This window comes from Nicotiana sylvestris, chromosome 12 (genome assembly GCF_000393655.2).
Source record: "Nicotiana sylvestris chromosome 12, ASM39365v2, whole genome shotgun sequence".
In the NCBI taxonomy this organism is placed as follows: domain Eukaryota; kingdom Viridiplantae; phylum Streptophyta; class Magnoliopsida; order Solanales; family Solanaceae; genus Nicotiana; species Nicotiana sylvestris.
Genome location: NC_091068.1, coordinates 93777097 through 93795423, shown reverse-complemented (window position 1 = coordinate 93795423; position 18327 = coordinate 93777097). Strand labels below are relative to the sequence as shown.

The window sequence follows — 18327 nt, the reverse complement described above, 5'->3', positions numbered from 1 at the left end:
GTTTCTGTGCAATCGTTGCTAATTTTCAGTACTTAAAATTTGGGGTAAGAAGTTTTCCATTGTGGTCAAGAATTCGTGAAAATTTGACTTTTAATTTCATGACTTTATGTTCACTTTTGTTCAAAAGTTCTTTTTGCCGAATCTTCTCTTTGAATGAAAGATTTGGGTACATGTCTTCAACAGCCGATTGGTGAGTTTAATGACTTTGCTTCTGGATTGGTCAAAATAATGTATGTTATCCTGTTACATTATGACTTAAGGATCGTTTGGTAGGATTTATAAGGGAGAATGATGCATGTATTAATTACTTTAATCCCTTATTTTGTAGTGTTTTTCAACCTTGGATAACTAATACATATTCATATTTAATACTCCCTATTCTTATACATAGCAAACTATGGTATTAGCAATACCATTATTTTTAATACATGAATAAGCTATGTATAAAGATAGAACTCTCCTTCAAAATATTTAAGACATCAAATCAAACCGTCAATAAAAAAAAATATTCTTAGCGTAACTAATCATAATATTACTAATACATTATATTCATTATTATTGTTATACACCCTACCAAACCACCGCTAACACCTTAAGGAAGAAATGTTTCAATGCGGGCTCAAGGCCAAAGCAACTTAAGTAAAGGCTTAATTTTGGGAGCCCTTATATAATATGAATTTCGCGGTTAATTTTTTCAAAATACATTTAATATTTTAAGGTAAATTATCAATTAAATATGAATTTAGCCATGTGATTGATTAGCTATATTATCAATTAGAAAAATACTAGAAGAAATTGATTATAAAAAAAAAAATATTACTTAACAATTTTGCATCTCAAGAAACTATAAAAATAGACTTCAAATAAAAATATATACGGAAGTTTAAAAGGAAAATTTTAAGGCCTCTTTACAAAAATTTGCTTTAGGCCACCTACTTTGGTGAGAAATTTAAAAATAACCCGATTTTCAAGTGGTCCTTCAAAAATAGTCACAGTTTCAAAAGTAATCGAAATTTAGCCACTTTTCATGTAAAGAGAAATCTGAACAAAAACACTGTTCAAAATTCGGAAAATACTTCAGCATAATATACTGGAGTTCCAATATAATATACTGGTCCAGCATAATATGTTGGAAATTCATACACAGGTGCACCGATCTCCATTATATTATACTGGATTTTTTTGTGTTGCAGCAAAATAGCAGTTATTTTTCAATGACTTTGTAAATACTGACTATTTTTGGATGAGCAGTTTGAAAACTGGCTAGACCGTGTTATTTTTACCCTACTTTGTTAAGCCGCCACTGAAATGTTTCAATCTGTTTTCCCAGATGTGAAGGATAGTTGGCCCAATGAAAATTTATCTTACTTTATGACTTATTTTCCAAGAGGTTGTGAGTTCGAGTCTCCCCAAGAGCAAGTTGGGAAGTTTTAGGAGGGAAGAATGTCGGGGTCTATTTGGAAACAGCCTTTCTACCCTAGGGTAGGGGTAAGGTCCGCGTACACACTACCCTCCTCAGACCTCACTAAGTGGGATTATACTGAGTTATTGTTTATGTCGTCGTCCTAGGAAAAACAGTGTTTCTATTACTTTGCGCGACTCGAATTTGTAACTTACTATGGATTAGTGCTCAAATTACTCAACTATTAAAGCAACCACCTCATCACTTATTGTCCCCTCACTGAACTTAGGTCCAATCAGTTTACTTAAGAAACTTGGTATAAATGAAATTATTCAAGATGGCTGAACTGATCAACCTTTTGAACTTTACTATGAAAAGAATAGACTTTGCTGTCCTGAACATTCAAAGAAAGACACTATCACACTAAAATATATACGTTTTAAATATCTTTCTTGTCAATAATATTAATTTGTTTGCTTGACCTTGAAAAATACTCTCTTCTTCGGTTATTAGTACTAGTTTAGTTATTTGAGGAAATTTTTAATATATTCCCTCCGTTTATTTTTAGCAGTTCATTTTTTACTTTGTACCCCCTTTAAGAAAAGAAAAAATAAAGTATGTATTTTATAATTTTACTCATAATTATCATAGCATTTCAAAAAATAATTTGGGGAATGAGTAGTTAATGATAAGGATAAAATTAATAAAAAATTATATTTCTCTTGATTTGTTAAAATGAACAAGTAAAAGTGAAAATATATTGTAAAAGTACACGGAGGGAGTACAATTTTTTGTCCCACGAGATACAATTGACGGTAAAAAAAAGGTGTATTCAAACCTCACATTAAATTTGTCATTTAATGTCAATTTACTAAAATACAAAATTAGGATTTGGTCCTCTGAATTGGTTCTGAGCTGTAAAAGCTCTGTGATCCGTCCCGAATAGTTTTTCTTGAACTATAACTTAATTAAGCCGTAGTATGTTATTTCCATTATTTAATTAGTTTACTAGAGGATCCTTAAGAAGTGTGAGAAAAATGGAGAAAACAATATTTTCTTTTTGGTGCACTTATATCTTTTTCTGTTTTCTCTTTATCTTTTTGACAAAATAAAAGTACTTTATTGCATATCAACAAAAGCCATTATATGCATGCTTGTTGATGTCGTTATATGCCTTTAAAGTAGAAAAAAAAGTAAGATATTAATAGATCTTACAGCATGCAGAATCTGAGTATGTCAACTTAAAATCTTCCTAATGCTTAAGATCTTCATTCCAGTCTTCTCACACATTAAATAAGTTCAGCGTAACACAAATTTATCTGCCACTAAACTTTGGTTAAAATGAATTACAATGTTTGTAAAAATTTAATTAGATTGTGAAAGAATCCCAATTTATTTGAATAGCTTACAACATTTGAATCGTTACTGGTGTATTTGTCCAGGTATTTCAAGACATTTCTTCTAAGTTAAGACATATTTACCATTTTTATAGGTAAGTGTAGGTAAAATTTATGGTGTACTTATTTTTTTTTACCATTGTTACTCTAGTCTGCCCATTTGACTAGGACTAATCAAACTGGATTGAACTGGAGCTTGTTTTAAGTCTAGGTATAATGAGTTTTAATAGATCAACAAATTAAAACTAGAATTTTGGTCACAAATAAATGACATTAACTTTCTCTGTTTTAATGTATGCGACTCATTTGATTGAGAAAAAAAAAGTTAATAGAACTATTTGTTTGACTTGTTTATAGTTGTTTCCGTTTAAGCAGGATGCTCCAATTAACATTTGCTCTTTAGTAAATAGTAATGAGAATTATTTTAAAGTAATACATTATAAAGTTAATGGGAAACAAAGAAATTCAAAAATAGCCAGATTTACTAGTGGTAATTCAAAAATAGCCACAGTTTCAAGAGTCATCGAAATTTAGCCACTTTTCATGTAAAGATAAATCTGAACGAAAACACTGTTCAAAATCCGGAAAAATACTCCAGCATAATATACTGGAACTCCAATATATTATACTGGAGCCATCAAAGTATATCGGTTCAGCATAATATGCTGGAAGTTCATACACAAGTGCACCGAACTCCAGTATATTATGATGGACCGGTCTCTGTTGCAGTAAAATAGTGATTATTTTTCAATGACTTGGCAAACGCTGGCTATTTTTGAATGACCAGTCCAAAAATTGGCTAGCCCGTGCTATTTTAACTACTACTTCGGGGCAGCAGAGTTGGTTGAGTAGGCCCTTCGAGACTTTTTAAATAGGAGGTCTAGGGTTCGAAACCTACTTGTATACCTCCCCGATCGAGTTTGTCTAGTGCAGTTTACTTCATGCGCATCCGAAAGATAGTAGTTGCGCATTCCCTTGTACCAAAAAAAAAAATATCCTATTAATTAAATAGATCTAAATCTGATAATTTGAAAACTACTATTTGCAAAAGAGAGGGAACTGTTTATAATCATAAATATAATGTAGAAAAGTTTAACAAGTTGGTACCAAATAAGGAAAAAATAGAACAAGTGGGTATTAAATAGGAATGTTGTATAATAATGGGGGTTAAAAGACAACAATAATTGAAGATTCTGGTCTTTCCATGATCTCTTCAAACAAAGAGAAAAGCGAGGGAGACAACTGCGAAGCACCATATTGGAGGATTACTCCTATATATTTTAGGTAAATTTATTTTCTTTGAAGAATATAGGTTTCTGTGTTCTTTTCCTCTGCGTAATTAACATGATTTTGGTTCAATTATATTAATTTAGTTAATTTTCAGCTGCTTGAAATTATTTGTGTAGTAAATCTTCTGGAGCAACCTTTGTGCTTTTTTAGTGAAATTATTTTTGAATTATCTAAATAGAAACAAATAAATATTCCAAAAATCATGAAATAGTTATAGTGGAAAAGGCTTGTAAGTTTCTTCTTGACTCTTTTAAAAGCTTTATTCTGCAGTTAGGAAAGCTGTTTTTTTTAGAAATGGTTATTTGGTAATTTTGAGTATTTAATACTTAGTTTACTTTATGTTATCAGGTGATATCAATTATTTTGTATAGTTGATAGCAAGAGGTGGATCAAAGTTTTATCAGTATTGAAAGATTGAAAATGTCTGAGGGGGAGGTTAAAAAAGTTTCACGTCAAGATATACAACTGGTAAGCATTGAGCTTAAATCATTGGTTTTATGTATTGGTTGTACAGATCATTTAAATGAAGAAACATGGCCAGTCAGGACTAATAGTAGTTCCGATTTAAGACGAAGTAGTGTAGAACGCAATGGAAGAAAATAGAGCATGCATTTGTATCTTTGAACTTATATATTAGGTATTTGATTGCACTTTACTGCTTAGATAGAAACACCCTTTGTAGTTGCAACTCTTTCAGTTAATTCGGATTAAGGCACTTCAATCCCTCGAGAAGTTTTTCCTAACTGTGCATTTCCATAAACTTGCATCTTTTTAATTGAAGAGACTGCCAGAATATGTAAGCAAGGCTATTATTTGGAACTTTCTTCCTTAGTTTTATGTGGATGCCTGGGCAGGGGCGGAGCTACAATATCAGGTACGGGTCCCAATAGTTTTTGCTTAGTTCCTGTATTAGTATTAGGAAATTCATTAAATATATGTAAATATACCCAGTAACTAAAACGAGTTATGGGTTCGGTGGAAAGTTCAGAACTCATAAACTTCAATTCCCGGCTCTGCCTCTGTGCTAGGTTGTGCTTGTGATTATTGTTTAAAAGCCACATACGATTCGCCCTTTCAGTCAGTTGTGATACAACAACAACAACAACAACATACTCGGTCAGTTGTGATAAACCTACAATTAGATCTGTTAATGATAACCTGAATCATCTGCTTCAAAGGAAGCATATGATGACCCATTTTTTTGTTGTTGATAAACACCGTGGTGAATGATGTAAGCAGCAAGAGGGATTCGATGTTGTATGGAGTCCTGACAATCCCGTAGAAACATATAATGTTCTGTCAGCTTCAGATTCCTATCATGAAGTTTGTGATCCTGTAAATTCATGAGTCTTTGATGAATGATTACGGATAGTTGTTTGGATTGAGGAGATGCCGCTCCTTTTCTTTTTCTCCCTTAGAACATATAGACTTCAGATTCAGAATACGCAGTAGTCACAGCGCACAAGTTGTTACCTGCCAACTGTTATAATAAGGAAGATGTTCATGTAACTTATCCAAATAAAAGGAAAGATTTAAGTAATATCTCATACAAGTCAACAATCAGAAGACATGATTCCAGTTGAAAGGGTAGAAAAGAAATGTGGACTTTTGCTTCCCTTTTGAAGATGTAGCTAAATTATGATAGAGAACAGTAATCTCCTTATGGACCCACCAAGTGCTAATTAACGATTTTTTGAATTTCCAGAGGAAATTTATCAAACATAACAGTACTGCAGTGTTCTCATGAACCTAGCCAATTGCTTGTAACTTTTTGCGTAATTTTTCTCAGAGATGGGATTCTGAGGCCTATCTTAGATGTTCTATGTTAGGGGCTTAGTGCTGATGCAGTTAATGCGTTCAAATCTGTTATAGATTTCTAATTCTGTGTATGCAGCGTCACCGTTCATGACTTGCAATTATGTTTACTTGTTAGCTAATCTTCTGCTATTGGGTTTCTGTTGTTATAATTAGAAATTTGGAACTCTAATTGTTGTTAGTGTGGCATAACTTTTGCATCCTTAAGTTCATTTTTACAGGTTAAGAACTTGTACAATTGTGAAGTTCTTCCTTGTTGTATAATTGCTGCAATTCCACATGCATTAGTCTCTTCTGACACTGAGCTTCTTTGATTTCAGGTGCAAAATCTGATAGAAAGATGTCTACAGCTTTATATGAACCAGGAGGAAGTTGTCAAAACCCTCTTACATCAAGCAAAGATTGAGCCTGGTTTCACGGAGCTTGGTTCGTCCTTTCTCATCCCAACGTCTGGTTCCTACTTTTGCCTATATGAAGCTAGCACAGTACCATATCTATACAGAGATAATTTTGGTATTCAATGGCATGCAGATTGACCTGCTATAGACTTATACTAGTATTCAATGACCACGGAAAAAAAACTACAAAAGTCATCCTGTTAACAGAATTGATCCAATGAACAGGACAGAATTGTTAGAACTTAGAAGATCATTGTTATCTTTCACTGAGAAGCACTCGTTCACCTACTTCTATTTCAAAGAAAGAACTAGTAACTAGAGGAACTAATTTTCAAGCTGAAGTGTGATAGAAATGAGATATCTGAATTTTTTTGTTTGATTCACTTGGTCAATCTTTCATTTCTCAAGATCAGTAAGCAACGTGTGTTATCTATATTCTCCATGTGTATCTCGCAGAAGAGATGAATCTGATATCTGGATGTTTTTCCAGTGTGGCAGAAGCTTGAAGAAGAAAACCCGGAATTTTTCCGGGCATATCATTTAAGGTTGATGTTGAAGGATCAAATAGAGAGATTCAATGTTTTGCTTGAGAGACAGGTTGATGCAATGCAGATGTATCCAACTGGATCAATTCCCATGTCTAATGGATCTCAGATTCGACAAAGTACGGCATAATATCTTAAGATTGCCATGTTGATCTTCCTAGAGATAATTATTCTGCTATCTTTTTTCTTTTCAATCGCATAGTAATATTCATGATGGATTCCCACCAAGCCCAACAAATTTCTTTTTGATTTTTTATTTGCGTTTACATGCTTTCTATTAGATTTCTGTTTTTAAATTTTTAGAAAAATGATTGGCTCATTAAATTTTAGAATGAATGGCTATGGGAAAGGTTTAAGCCATGAAAGTGGCTGAGAAAAATGTGAATTTTGCAAACGGTTGTGGGGGGTGTATATTACAAATGGAAAAAGGAATTTCCTAAGAGGGTGTCTTCTTGTTCTGAGATTGAGTATTCGTTGAATATGGAAATGTGATGGAGTTGATTGCCGGATTTTGATGCGTAAAATGGCATAGAAATCTGATAGAAATAGTGGAAACAAGAGATGAAAAGCAGGCTTCTCCTCACCGTAGCATAAGTTTTCATTTGATGCCTTAGGATTATTTGCAATGTCATAAACCTCTGCATATACTTCTTTCTCCATTTAATAAAACCTACACAAACAAGAATTAGGCTCTTTAATTCAAATTTGCCTTGATCAGGGTCAGTTGATATATATTTAAGCTAAATCTAGTTTTTATTTTGAACTATGGACCTTATTTCTGAGAAGCATGTGCTTTACTTCTTGCTTAAAGCCCAGGAGCATTGTTGTTGTTGTTTTTCCTTTTCAATTCAAAAAGTACTGCATCTTTAGGTGGCTTTAATCCCTCACTTCACACACGGTAAAGATATGAGTAGCTTGTCATCAAGCTTCAATCTTTAATTATGGATTACAAAGAAATCTAACCAACAGATCACAAAGTGTATAAAGCGGAAACCTGTGGTTCATCTTATTCTTTTCGAAAAATGGTCAACAGCAGCATTATTTATCTCCTTTGAAGTTCAAATCAGATGTTGTAAGTGATGGATGTGGTATTCCGTTCAAATTTGATGTGTACTCATGGTGACAGGATTCCATTTTGATATTAACTGAACTAAATGAAGTGTTTCTGTCTCCTGTTCCTGCTTTTTTCCTTGGCTGAAGAGGCAGATCGGCAGATCCTAGTATGCACACATCATTATACCTCAACTTTATTTAGTAATTTCAGGTTCTTAGAATAGTTGAACTGTCATTCCCTATTTTCTTTGTTGATTGTTTGCTTACGTTTGCTTCCTTCTTTCCCGCTAGGTAGTTCATAAATTGTACTACATTAGCCTTTGCTACTTATGTTGTTTGGATTCAGCCAGAAGGAAGTGTAGATAAATTTGCATATTTATCAATACGCTATTCTCTGAACTGCGGTGCAACATTGAAATTTTAAAGAGTTTCATGCTTGATTATGCAACCGTTTCATTAGTGAATTTTTGAAAAGGGAAATGAAGGTTATCTGATGGCTATAACACATTGACAGTCCCACAGAACTCAACATGTCAAACAACAGATCATGCTGGACCTAATGTGAAGCCTGAGAATGTGCACCAGACTGTTAATGCCAATTTATCTCATGTATGTACTAACGGTGCGTCCTCGCTCCAACCATGTATGCAAACTGCTACTGATGTGTCTGCTCATGCAAGAAGAATTGATGCATCCTCAAACATGATATTGGCTCAGAGCTCAAATTTGGGAATGCTGCAAGGGGTGAGAGGGGAGATGATCAAATCAGAAGCTGGTTATTCAGGCAATTTACCATTCCTGTATGGTACTGAGACAAATATCCTCGAAGCTCATCCTGGAATTACAGATCCATCTGTTTCATCTTTCAGCAGTGTAGAATCAAATTCACAACCAGTAAATGAGACTGTATTAGATGCTGATACATCTTCATTTGGTTTCTTGGGGCAGATTCCTCGAAACTTTAGTTTGTCGGACTTAACAGCTGACTTTTCCAACAGTTCTGGTTTGTGCCTGCCCTCTCTTTTGGGTTAATATTTGTCTCAAGTGCACATTCTAATGCTTTGAATTTCTGTTTATTTGTAGATATTTTGGAGAGCTATTCTGGATCAGCCTACCTGGCAACGGATGTTAACAATTTCCTGGATCCACAAGGTCGGAGAGAATATCATGGTTAGTTGTGTGGCATCTGTTGGTTCTGTTAACCTGGTAAACAAGTAGTTACATCAATGCCTCATATTTTAGCAGACATTAAAAGGTTGGATGCTATATCTGAAGGCTTGAGCTTCGAAGATTTTGCCAGTGATTGAATGAACATTCAGATGGTACTATTTTGTCTTGAATTTAAAATTATCCATTTCGAGAGTATAGTTTACAGGAGTACACCAGCTTAATGTTAATAGCTGAGAATTTGCGATTTGTACCGTATTTGTTGTTAAAACTTACAGTTTCGAATTCCAACACGCGCTCTTTGTTGACATTTTTCTCTTTATATGGTTGTAATTGTTGCAGGTACAATTGCTCCTGGAGTAAAAAGGTTTTGTAAATAGGATTGCGAAAGGGAGAATGATTTGAGCCCTTCTGAATGTATTAGTTGGTCACTTTCAACATAATTATTTAATCATTATGGTTGACATGCCTGTTGTTCTGGGATAAGCAGGAAATAATTTAAGCAAAAGCCTCTTGGAAGTTGGTTCTCCTGCTCAATCCTAGAAATAAAGCTGTGTTGCTAGTTTTGTTAATATGGTCGTGATTAATAAGATCTGATGTTTGTAATTAGTTTCTATTGTTTTTTTCAAAAGAAAGGTGAAATTATGTTTCTCTTTCTACTTCTGAGGAGAAAACTTTTATGTCCGTACTATCCATCTCAAATAGAAGAATCTATTTCAGACGAAAAAGATGGTATGCTTCAAGACTCGCATGAATTGTTAAACATGTATAGATTATTTTGCCAGTCTCAAAATTACAAACCAAAGGTGTAGAAACAACAAACTGGATTAGCAACATGCCATTAATTCATCACCTTTAGCTGTCAACTCTTAATTTTTACCAAAAGATCAAACTTGAAAAATCCAAAGAGAACAAAATTGATTACACGAGTAGCAGGATTGCGCGAAATCAGACATTTTGACTAACCTGCAATATGCAATTCATCCATGAGAAGAATTGATGCTACAGGCACTACAATTGAAAGTACAGTTTAAGGTTGGGTTGATTCCACAAGCTTAAATTAATCTTTTATGCTGGCCCAGTCCTGAGTGCATAGTCTAAATCATCTATCAAATCATTGACATCTTCAATCCCAACAGAAATTCGAACAAGATCCTCAGTAAGACCTCTAGCCTCTCGTACTTCAACAGGTATGCTCGCATGAGACATGAAGCAAGGCAAGCTTATGAGTGACTTGACACTTCCTGCAAATTTGAGGACAATACAACAATGTTTGAGGCAGACGCAAGAACAGGAATATAATAAATGGCATCAACGTAGGCATAGTTTTGAATTAAATATGAAGCTAACGATCTTGTCTAGCATAAACACAAGAGGTCATTTGATGAATCATTTGCGTCACTCTGTAACATTGTCTCATGGACTGCAAGTTCTAGTGGGTTAAATGTACAAAAAGCATATTGTTTTTCCGGAATTATGACAATATGAATAAAAGTAGGCTGGAATTATATATGACGCAAAAAAATCTTTTCTAGCAAGAAGGCAACGTCAATTTGATGAATCATTGGCGTCACTCTGCACCATTATCCTGTGGACTGCAGGTTCAAGTGTGTGAAGCGCACACAATCATTTTTGTTTTCCATGCGGATGTTCGCATGCATGAGTTATTTACAATTATGACTATACAGATTAAAGCTGGAATTTTGATTCCCAGCTAATTTTCCTAAAGGAAAACCAAAAGACCTAATTGGTTGTCATACATTTTCTCTCTTGCCATTGGAAGTGTTCCACGGATAGCAAATTACAAATAAATGCTCGAGTCAAGTTGGATATCAAACAGCCCAATGTACCCATGGTTCCCTATGCTTCTTATTGGTAATTATGTCTCCTTTATTGCTGTTGCACCAAGGCAAATTACCCATGGTTCCCATCTTTCTGCCTAGCCAGGGGCGTACGCAGAATTTTTCGTAAGCGGTGTCGACAATTTTAAAAAGTGAATAAATAAACAAATATAACATAGATGCTATATTTAAAAAAAAAAAAAGATTCAATTTATATCAATAAAACGCAATATATTATAATATTATAACTTTTCTCGACGAGTTTTTACTTTTTTGAAAATTATTCATAAAGCGTCATAGTACTATATATATATATAAGGCATCACACAATCTCTCATATTTGAATAAATTTCAAAGAACTTAAAATAATATGATTCGCCTCATTGATTCTTTCTTCCAAGTTAAATAAATTTCAGATGATAAACTTGCTTAATTTTGAAAGTTAAAAGATTTTATCTTCAAGAAAAAGAAAAGGAAAGAAAAAGATGTAGCAAAACACATATAGGAGCTCCTGAGCTTCGAACCCCTTACCTTCCCCGTTCATACTTGGCTTCTTAGCCACTGGACCAAGATGCATTTCCTTTGCAATAATGTTCGTTTTATTTTTATAACGGCTATTTATAATATTATAAATTTAATAAAATATATATTTAATTAGATTTTCCGGCGAAGCGGTGTCGGATGACACCGCTTGCGCAAAGGTGCATCCGCCCCTGTGCCTAGCCCATTCTTTCTTTCTTTTTATGAAGAAAATAATTGATAACAAATAATTGGGGGCGTTCCGAGAAACAAACCCGGGAATATTGTTTTGGTACTTCTGCCTAGCCCATTCTTAGACTGTATTATTTCACGTGGTATTCAAAAGGCAACATTGTTTCGGTACTTCTCACTAATCCATCTATTCTACACAGGAGCAGAAACTGAGAATACCCAATTTCTGGGATATGAGGTTTTCAGCCTCTAATAGAACCTGGTTTCTGTTTTACCAACGCAATTTGCATGTATACTTTTATCAAAAGGGAAAAGAGACGTAAAGCTGACGTCTTAAGAAAGTATATGTTTTGATAGGAAAAAAGTGAGACTATTATAGGAAGAAGTAATTGAGTATAACATGAAACTAACCGAAACTGACAGTAATGCTGAAGTATTTGGTAGCTTCAGCCACATGCTTAGACAGCGCCAAAGAACCTGTCAAAAAACTTAACACCGATCCTGCACCCCTGGCCTGTAAATAGATCAACATTTCAGACATATATTTTTTCAAGGAAAGCTTTCAGGTCAGGACACCTGACAACCATAGTGCTTCAGTTCAAAATTCCCCAAATATTCACATGTTTAAATACCTGAGAAAAGTGCAAGGATCTCCCCGGATGGTCTGGAAGACCTGCATAGTTGACCTTCTTCACCCGTGGATGGGAAGATAAAAATTCAGCAATTTTCTGTGCATTTTCCTGCCGGATATTAAAATTAATTTATTAGAACTCAAACCACCAAACTGAGGAAATAATTATCATGTTTTCAAGCATGCACCTCCAAGTATACATATGTAACGTCAATAGAATCTTTTACAAACTGAGCATATTTTGCTTTTAATAGCAAGTGGTTGCTTTTGGGGATCCATGCGAACTTGGCAAAAGATAGGGCGCAATAGAAGAAAAAGATCTACATATACAATGCATATTAGCATAATATGTTTTAGATGTCAGCACATTTACTGTAGGTCTCACGCTTTCAGCTTTCTAGGAGTGGTTTAGCCTTTATGAGATTTATACATATAGAAAAAGGTACAGTACTTCAAATACTTTTTCATTTATATTGGCATGAGATGATTTAAATGGAGAACGTGATTAATGAGGATTGCCAACCCAACTTGTTTGAGACTGAGACGTAGTCATTATCGTTAAAGCAAGTATATAAACCACCTCGTCTAAAAGCTCAGCGATGAGAAATAGCACTTCTATTTATACAAGTATATTTCATAACATGCCCCTCATCGTGGGTCAAATTCTTTTCCATTGACCAAGTACATAAAAATCTTGTTATGATAGGTGTGGATGAGACTCTACGTGCTCTAATACCATGATGAATGTGAATCACCTCATCTAGAAGTTTAAGCTATTAGGGGTAACATTTTTCTTTGTTTAGTTGCATCATAGCACGCCACCTCACGTCTAGGCCAAAATCTTTTGGTAGGCCAGGCCCGTGAAAAAAATTCTTTGATGGGTGACAAGACTCGAACTCATAACCTTTATCTACTTTGATACCATTTTTAATTTTGCAAAGCATCACATTTAAAAGCTTGATCTATCATAGATGAGATACTCTTGTTCATTTGATTAAGTCGTAACAAGTAAATTACGGGTACCAACTAAGTTAGGCAAAGAGAGGGACAGAAGGGGAAAAGTAATTAATTCTCATACTACTCGTCTGTCTTCAATTAAACACAAAATAAAGCTAAATGGATAAATAAGATAGACTTGCCAGTTTTTCTAATTTCACAGTTTTCAAAAGTTCAGAAGTAATCCTTTTTGCAATCTCAGCACTTAGTTAAGATAAAGTACCTTTTGCATCACCTTATCATGGCTAAATTTAATAGAGAGAAGAACAGAGTATTACAAACCAGCATAACTTCTCGGAACCATATAAAGTTGAAGATGCAATAGCGTGCATGCCAATAGTAATAAGAAATTAAGAAAGCACGGGAAGGCATAGATGTTTCTATAAGGAGTGTGGGGGCAATTAGTACACCACAAAAGAAACAAAAAAAAAACAATTTATACCTGTTGTTTTTCAACGCGAAGACCCATTGTTTTAATCCCTCTTAAACAAAGCCAACAATCAAATGGTGCTAACCCTGCACCTTCAGAATTTTGTAGGAAGTATATCGCCTTTGCCAAGCTGGTTTTGTAGGAAAATTTATAAGCACATTACAAAATGGACATTTGAGATGTCTAAGAGAAACGAGCTATCAGACATCATATACTTTCAATACTTTATACATATAACCTAAGATGCTCGGACTCGGGTGCGGGTATCCAATACGCGCACGGATCCGTGTGTCGGATTCGGCAAAATCTTACTTTTAAGATTCAGTGGTGCGGATCCAGGATGGATATGGTGCGGAGATTCGGCTAAGAAAATTCAAAATTATAAAACATAGAGTTATAAAGATATTATAAATTTTGAGAGATATTCAGTGAAAAACTTGCATGAATATTGTACAATTGAATTCTTGGTTTTCCCGAAACACGACGCAACAAATATGAGATAAAAGTACTACTCCCTCCGTTACAATTTATGTGAACCTGTTTGACTGGGCACGGAGTTAAAAAAAATGAAGACTTTAGGAATTTGTGGTCCTAAACAAGTCAAAAAGGGGCACAGAGTATTTGTGTGGTTATAAAAGCTTCTCATTAAGGGTATAATTGTAAGTTTAAGCTAAATTATTACCAAATTTAGAAAGGGATCATTTTTTTTGGAACGGGCCAAAAAAGAAATAAGTTCACATAAACTGGAACAGAGGGAGTATAATATTGAAGGTATGCCATTTCCCATGTCTTAAATTTGTTTTAGTTTTAATTTTGACAAATCAAAATCTCAATTCCCCCCCCCCCCCAAATTTGTCAATGGGTTGGGATCAAAGTATCCGAAGTTAGTTGAACGACCGGTCCCGTGTCGAGACAGGTGCGGCACTAAAAACGAAGAATCCGCGCAACTTAGCATATAACTATAAATTTGCACATATAGTTTTGTAAATGAACTAATCTCTTAAACTTCATGTTTAATTATAAGGACAGCATCATTTGCTACCTATAGTAGTGTGAAGGCTCATGCTCAGTGAAGGCCCTTAATCCAGTTCCAAAATATAGGATGAAAAGTTCAGAGATTCCATTTCAAAAAAGGAAAATATGCGAGATATTGTCCTTTACATCCTCCAAAGCAGTCCAAAGAGAATAGAAATCTTATTTACATAAGGGAAAGGAAAAGGAAGCATATTTTTATCAGCATTTGCTACCTATTCTTGGACAATTCTAGAGTTTCAGTATGGGTAACTTATTCATTACAAGATAAACCAATAATGTGATAGATACTTATGAACTGAGGTTCACTAGAGTCGAGCTCCTAATGTGATAATTGGTTTTGGCCCGGAGAAAACAAGTGAAGAAGAACACTGAGGATAACCAATCATAAGATAAGAATAAATCAGAATATGAAACATATACGAATAGATTTTAAACCTTTCTCCTCTGACAGCAAGTACACCAGCCATGAGATCACTATGACCAGAAATGAACTTAGTAGCTGAATGCATCACAATATCTGCAAAAGCATGGGCAAGTAAACCAGCATCACATGCATGTTGCTGGAGAATGTTCCACTTAGCGGAAGAAGTATTTGAACATACCTGCTCCGAGCTCCAAAGGATGAGACAATACTGGGGACATAATGCTGTTATCTACCAGCACAAGAGCCCCATGAGCATGAGCTATCTTGGCTATTTTCTGGATAAAATCAGAAGAAAGAAAAGTATGAGACAAGTCATTATATCACTATCAATCGGCTATGATAAAAACAGAGAACTGTATGTGCATAATCTACATATGCCACTGCCAATTACCCACACGAATATCACAAATTTGTTGACGGGGATTGGTTGGACTCTCCAGCCAAACAAGCTTTGTCTGTGGCTTAATTGCAGAGGCAACCTCATCTACATTAGTTGTATCAACTCGCCTGTACAATAAGGTGACAATCAAAATTATAACAACCTAATTGAAAATTAAGCTACCTCAAGAAAAGAGGTACCAACTTGACCAGAATCCCGGCTCTTGGAACTACTTGTGACAGCAGCCGGTCAGAACCACCATATATGTCATCCCCGGCAACAATCTCTTCACCTATAACACATCAAAAGATTTCAAGATATTCTTTTGTTAGCTATCATTAGCTAGCAGAGATGTCAAGAAAGAAAATACTAGCATGAATCAAATGAAGATACAATGCCTCAACCAACAAGAAAGTATAACCATATCCAATGAGTACAACAAACTAAGAAGAAGAAGTGCTAATGAAGTTTGTTGCATAATTTATCTGATATACACATGCTCGGTCATTTTTATGCAAATGCTTCCCGTGTGTGATTTTTATATATACCAGTTTGAAGAAGACGAGTTACAGCTGCCAAGGCGGCCATTCCACTAGTAAAGCAAAATGCTCGATCTGCTTTCTCAAGCTCTGCAAGGAGCCTGAAAATTTTTAAAGGTGGTAATGGTAATGATAACAATAATGTTAACTTCCAATTAGTAGCAGTATGCACACAGTTTGACATACTTTTCCAATACATCCCTTGTTGGATTTCCACTCCGAGTATAATCATATGGACCATTTTCAGTTGCCGAAGGCTGCAGAAGGATGTAGAGACAATCAGGGTTAAGACAAGTTTTTTGTTACTTATGTCTATGAAGCAAAGAACTTTAACTTTTAGGCTGTTGATTATAGGCTGAAGGCTGAATCAGAAAACCAATGTGATGAGAGAGTTGAAGCAACACGAAGTTGCGACAGATATTCCACACAATTGAAGCAATTCAAAGCATGTAATACTAACTTTCCATTCCTATCCTTGTTTCATGTGATAATATTTGCAAATTACTGCATATCTTGATCCAATATATCGGACAAAACCTCCAAATGTTGTGGCGATAATTACATATCAGCTAAAGATAGTAAAAACAAGTAACTAAGGAACATAGTTAGCAAGATTGCACCGTCAAAATTCTTCCGAAAGAAGTTGCTGTACAAAAAAATGCAGTTTTGCAATGTAGTATGAAATTGCATTCCACTACCAAGGTATCTTCAATCTTACTTGCTTAAACGTAGACGTTTGATACAAGGGGGTACTTAAGGCACCGAAAGGATCAAACTCGTTACTGAAGTTCATCAACATTGTTGAAACACTTGGCTCCTTTGCTTCCCTAGCCTCCACTCGAGGAGGCAGTTCCACTACCCCGTTCTCTGCCATAAATCAATATGTACAACTTAGTTCTAAGATTAACCAAATAAACAAAACTCATTTATCCTCGTATACAAATTGATTTGTTACAAACCATCAAAGCATTCAGTAACACTATCGACCAAAGTTGATGCAGCGAGATCCATCTCTTTGTCGATTGAGCAATTCAATTCGAATTTCTTTTCCATTAGAGTTCCCTTCATATTGAAGGTTGCTTTGCACCCAAATGCCACCTCAAAATTTACAGGTAATTTACCCTACACATTAGCACAACCTTCTATCAGAAGAAAAATTTTGCCATTTGTTTTGCTGCTCCACAAATAGGAGTAAGAGCAATCTACTATATTTTGTCATCTACGTTTAGGGGAAAAAAGGCCCGAAAACAACAAAAAGATGATGCCTTAGCTTAAACAAGTGTTTTACTTTGACCCAAAAATATCTCAGGAAAAAAGAGAAAGAAAATATTTTAAATTGCTTTATATTACACATCCTTTATGTTTCCCAGAAGAAAAATTAGTAAGGCAAAACAGTTGTATGGAGCTCATAGAAGTATAAAGATAATAACTTTTCAACTTCTCAGGCTAAAATGTCTCTACTTTATATATTTTTTTATGTTTCCCCTAAGAAAATTAGAGAGCCCCCAATAAGCAGAAACAACTGAGTGAAGCTCATAGAAGCATAAAGATGTCAACTTTTTAACTTCTCAGGCTTAATTTCTTCACTTTAAACATTCTGTATGCTTCCCAGAGGAAAATTAGGGAGCCCCAAGAAGCAAAACAATTCTGGTGAAGCTCTTGAAGCATTAAAATTTTACAAAAATCATAACTTTATACAATTTCTGAGGCCTAAATTGAGTATAGATAACAACCCAGTTCAAGATTTGTCTAATTGTTCTCTCTGCCAATGATTTATCCACCAAAAAAAAAAAAATTAAACCCACATGAACATATAAATCATATTGGGTAACAGGGGCAGTGGCAGTAACTTACATGGGTGTTTTGGTAGGTAGGCAGAACGCTGAAGGGCTGCTTGAGAGACACAGAATATGACATTTTCAAAAATTGTCTTCTTTCTCAATAAGGACTGAAAATATGTAAATTTGCTAATATATAAGCCAAAATTTTTGTTATCATTAATTCCAGGGGTTTTTTTTTTCATGATATCTAATTAAATAAAGAGGGATGCTATTTAATTTTGATTGTACCTAAATAATCAGCTGATTCACTTCTCGGTGTGTGATTATTTTTAGTTTTATGAAGGAAAATTTTATATTTAATATTTACTTGAAAAGTACTATAAATCATAAACTTTTTACATTTTAAAAGTTTAAATAAATTTCTTTGTTTGACTCCATATTGATAAAATTTGTGTTAAATGAGTTAGATAGAATGGTAAGTTATTCGTTTAAT

General features: G+C 34.6%; 2 protein-coding genes across 6 annotated transcripts; one reads left to right on the top strand and one right to left on the bottom strand.

The window, feature by feature from the left end:
• The first annotated feature begins 3959 nt into the window (after positions 1-3959).
• On the top strand, positions 3960-9676 carry LOC104225850 (uncharacterized). 5 transcript variants are annotated; one of them, XM_009777730.2, is made up of 8 exons: positions 3960-4083; positions 4438-4557; positions 6225-6330; positions 6793-6966; positions 8415-8903; positions 8984-9052; positions 9146-9222; positions 9410-9676. In XM_009777730.2, exons 2-7 carry the CDS (start codon positions 4510-4512, stop codon positions 9205-9207), a joined length of 948 nt encoding a protein of 315 aa, XP_009776032.1. In that variant the 5' UTR covers positions 3960-4083; positions 4438-4509; the 3' UTR covers positions 9208-9222; positions 9410-9676. The 5 variants fall into 5 exon arrangements, with proteins under 5 accessions (XP_009776032.1, XP_009776027.1, XP_009776031.1 ...); XM_009777725.2 differs by having other exon boundaries at positions 8984-9070; positions 9143-9222; XM_009777729.2 differs by having other exon boundaries at positions 3961-4083; positions 8984-9070.
• Positions 9677-9813: 137 nt separating this feature from the next.
• Positions 9814-18009, bottom strand: LOC104225853 (cystathionine beta-lyase, chloroplastic). Its single transcript, XM_009777731.2, has 13 exons — positions 17908-18009; positions 17013-17175; positions 16772-16920; positions 16240-16310; positions 16063-16154; positions 15719-15806; positions 15531-15642; positions 15314-15410; positions 15147-15228; positions 13689-13806; positions 12252-12359; positions 12031-12133; positions 9814-10311 (listed from the first exon to the last, which is right to left on the bottom strand). The coding sequence occupies exons 1-13, from the start codon at positions 17968-17970 to the stop codon at positions 10136-10138; spliced, it is 1422 nt and encodes a 473-aa protein (XP_009776033.1). The 5' UTR covers positions 17971-18009; the 3' UTR covers positions 9814-10135.
• Between the last annotated feature and the right edge of the window lie 318 nt (positions 18010-18327).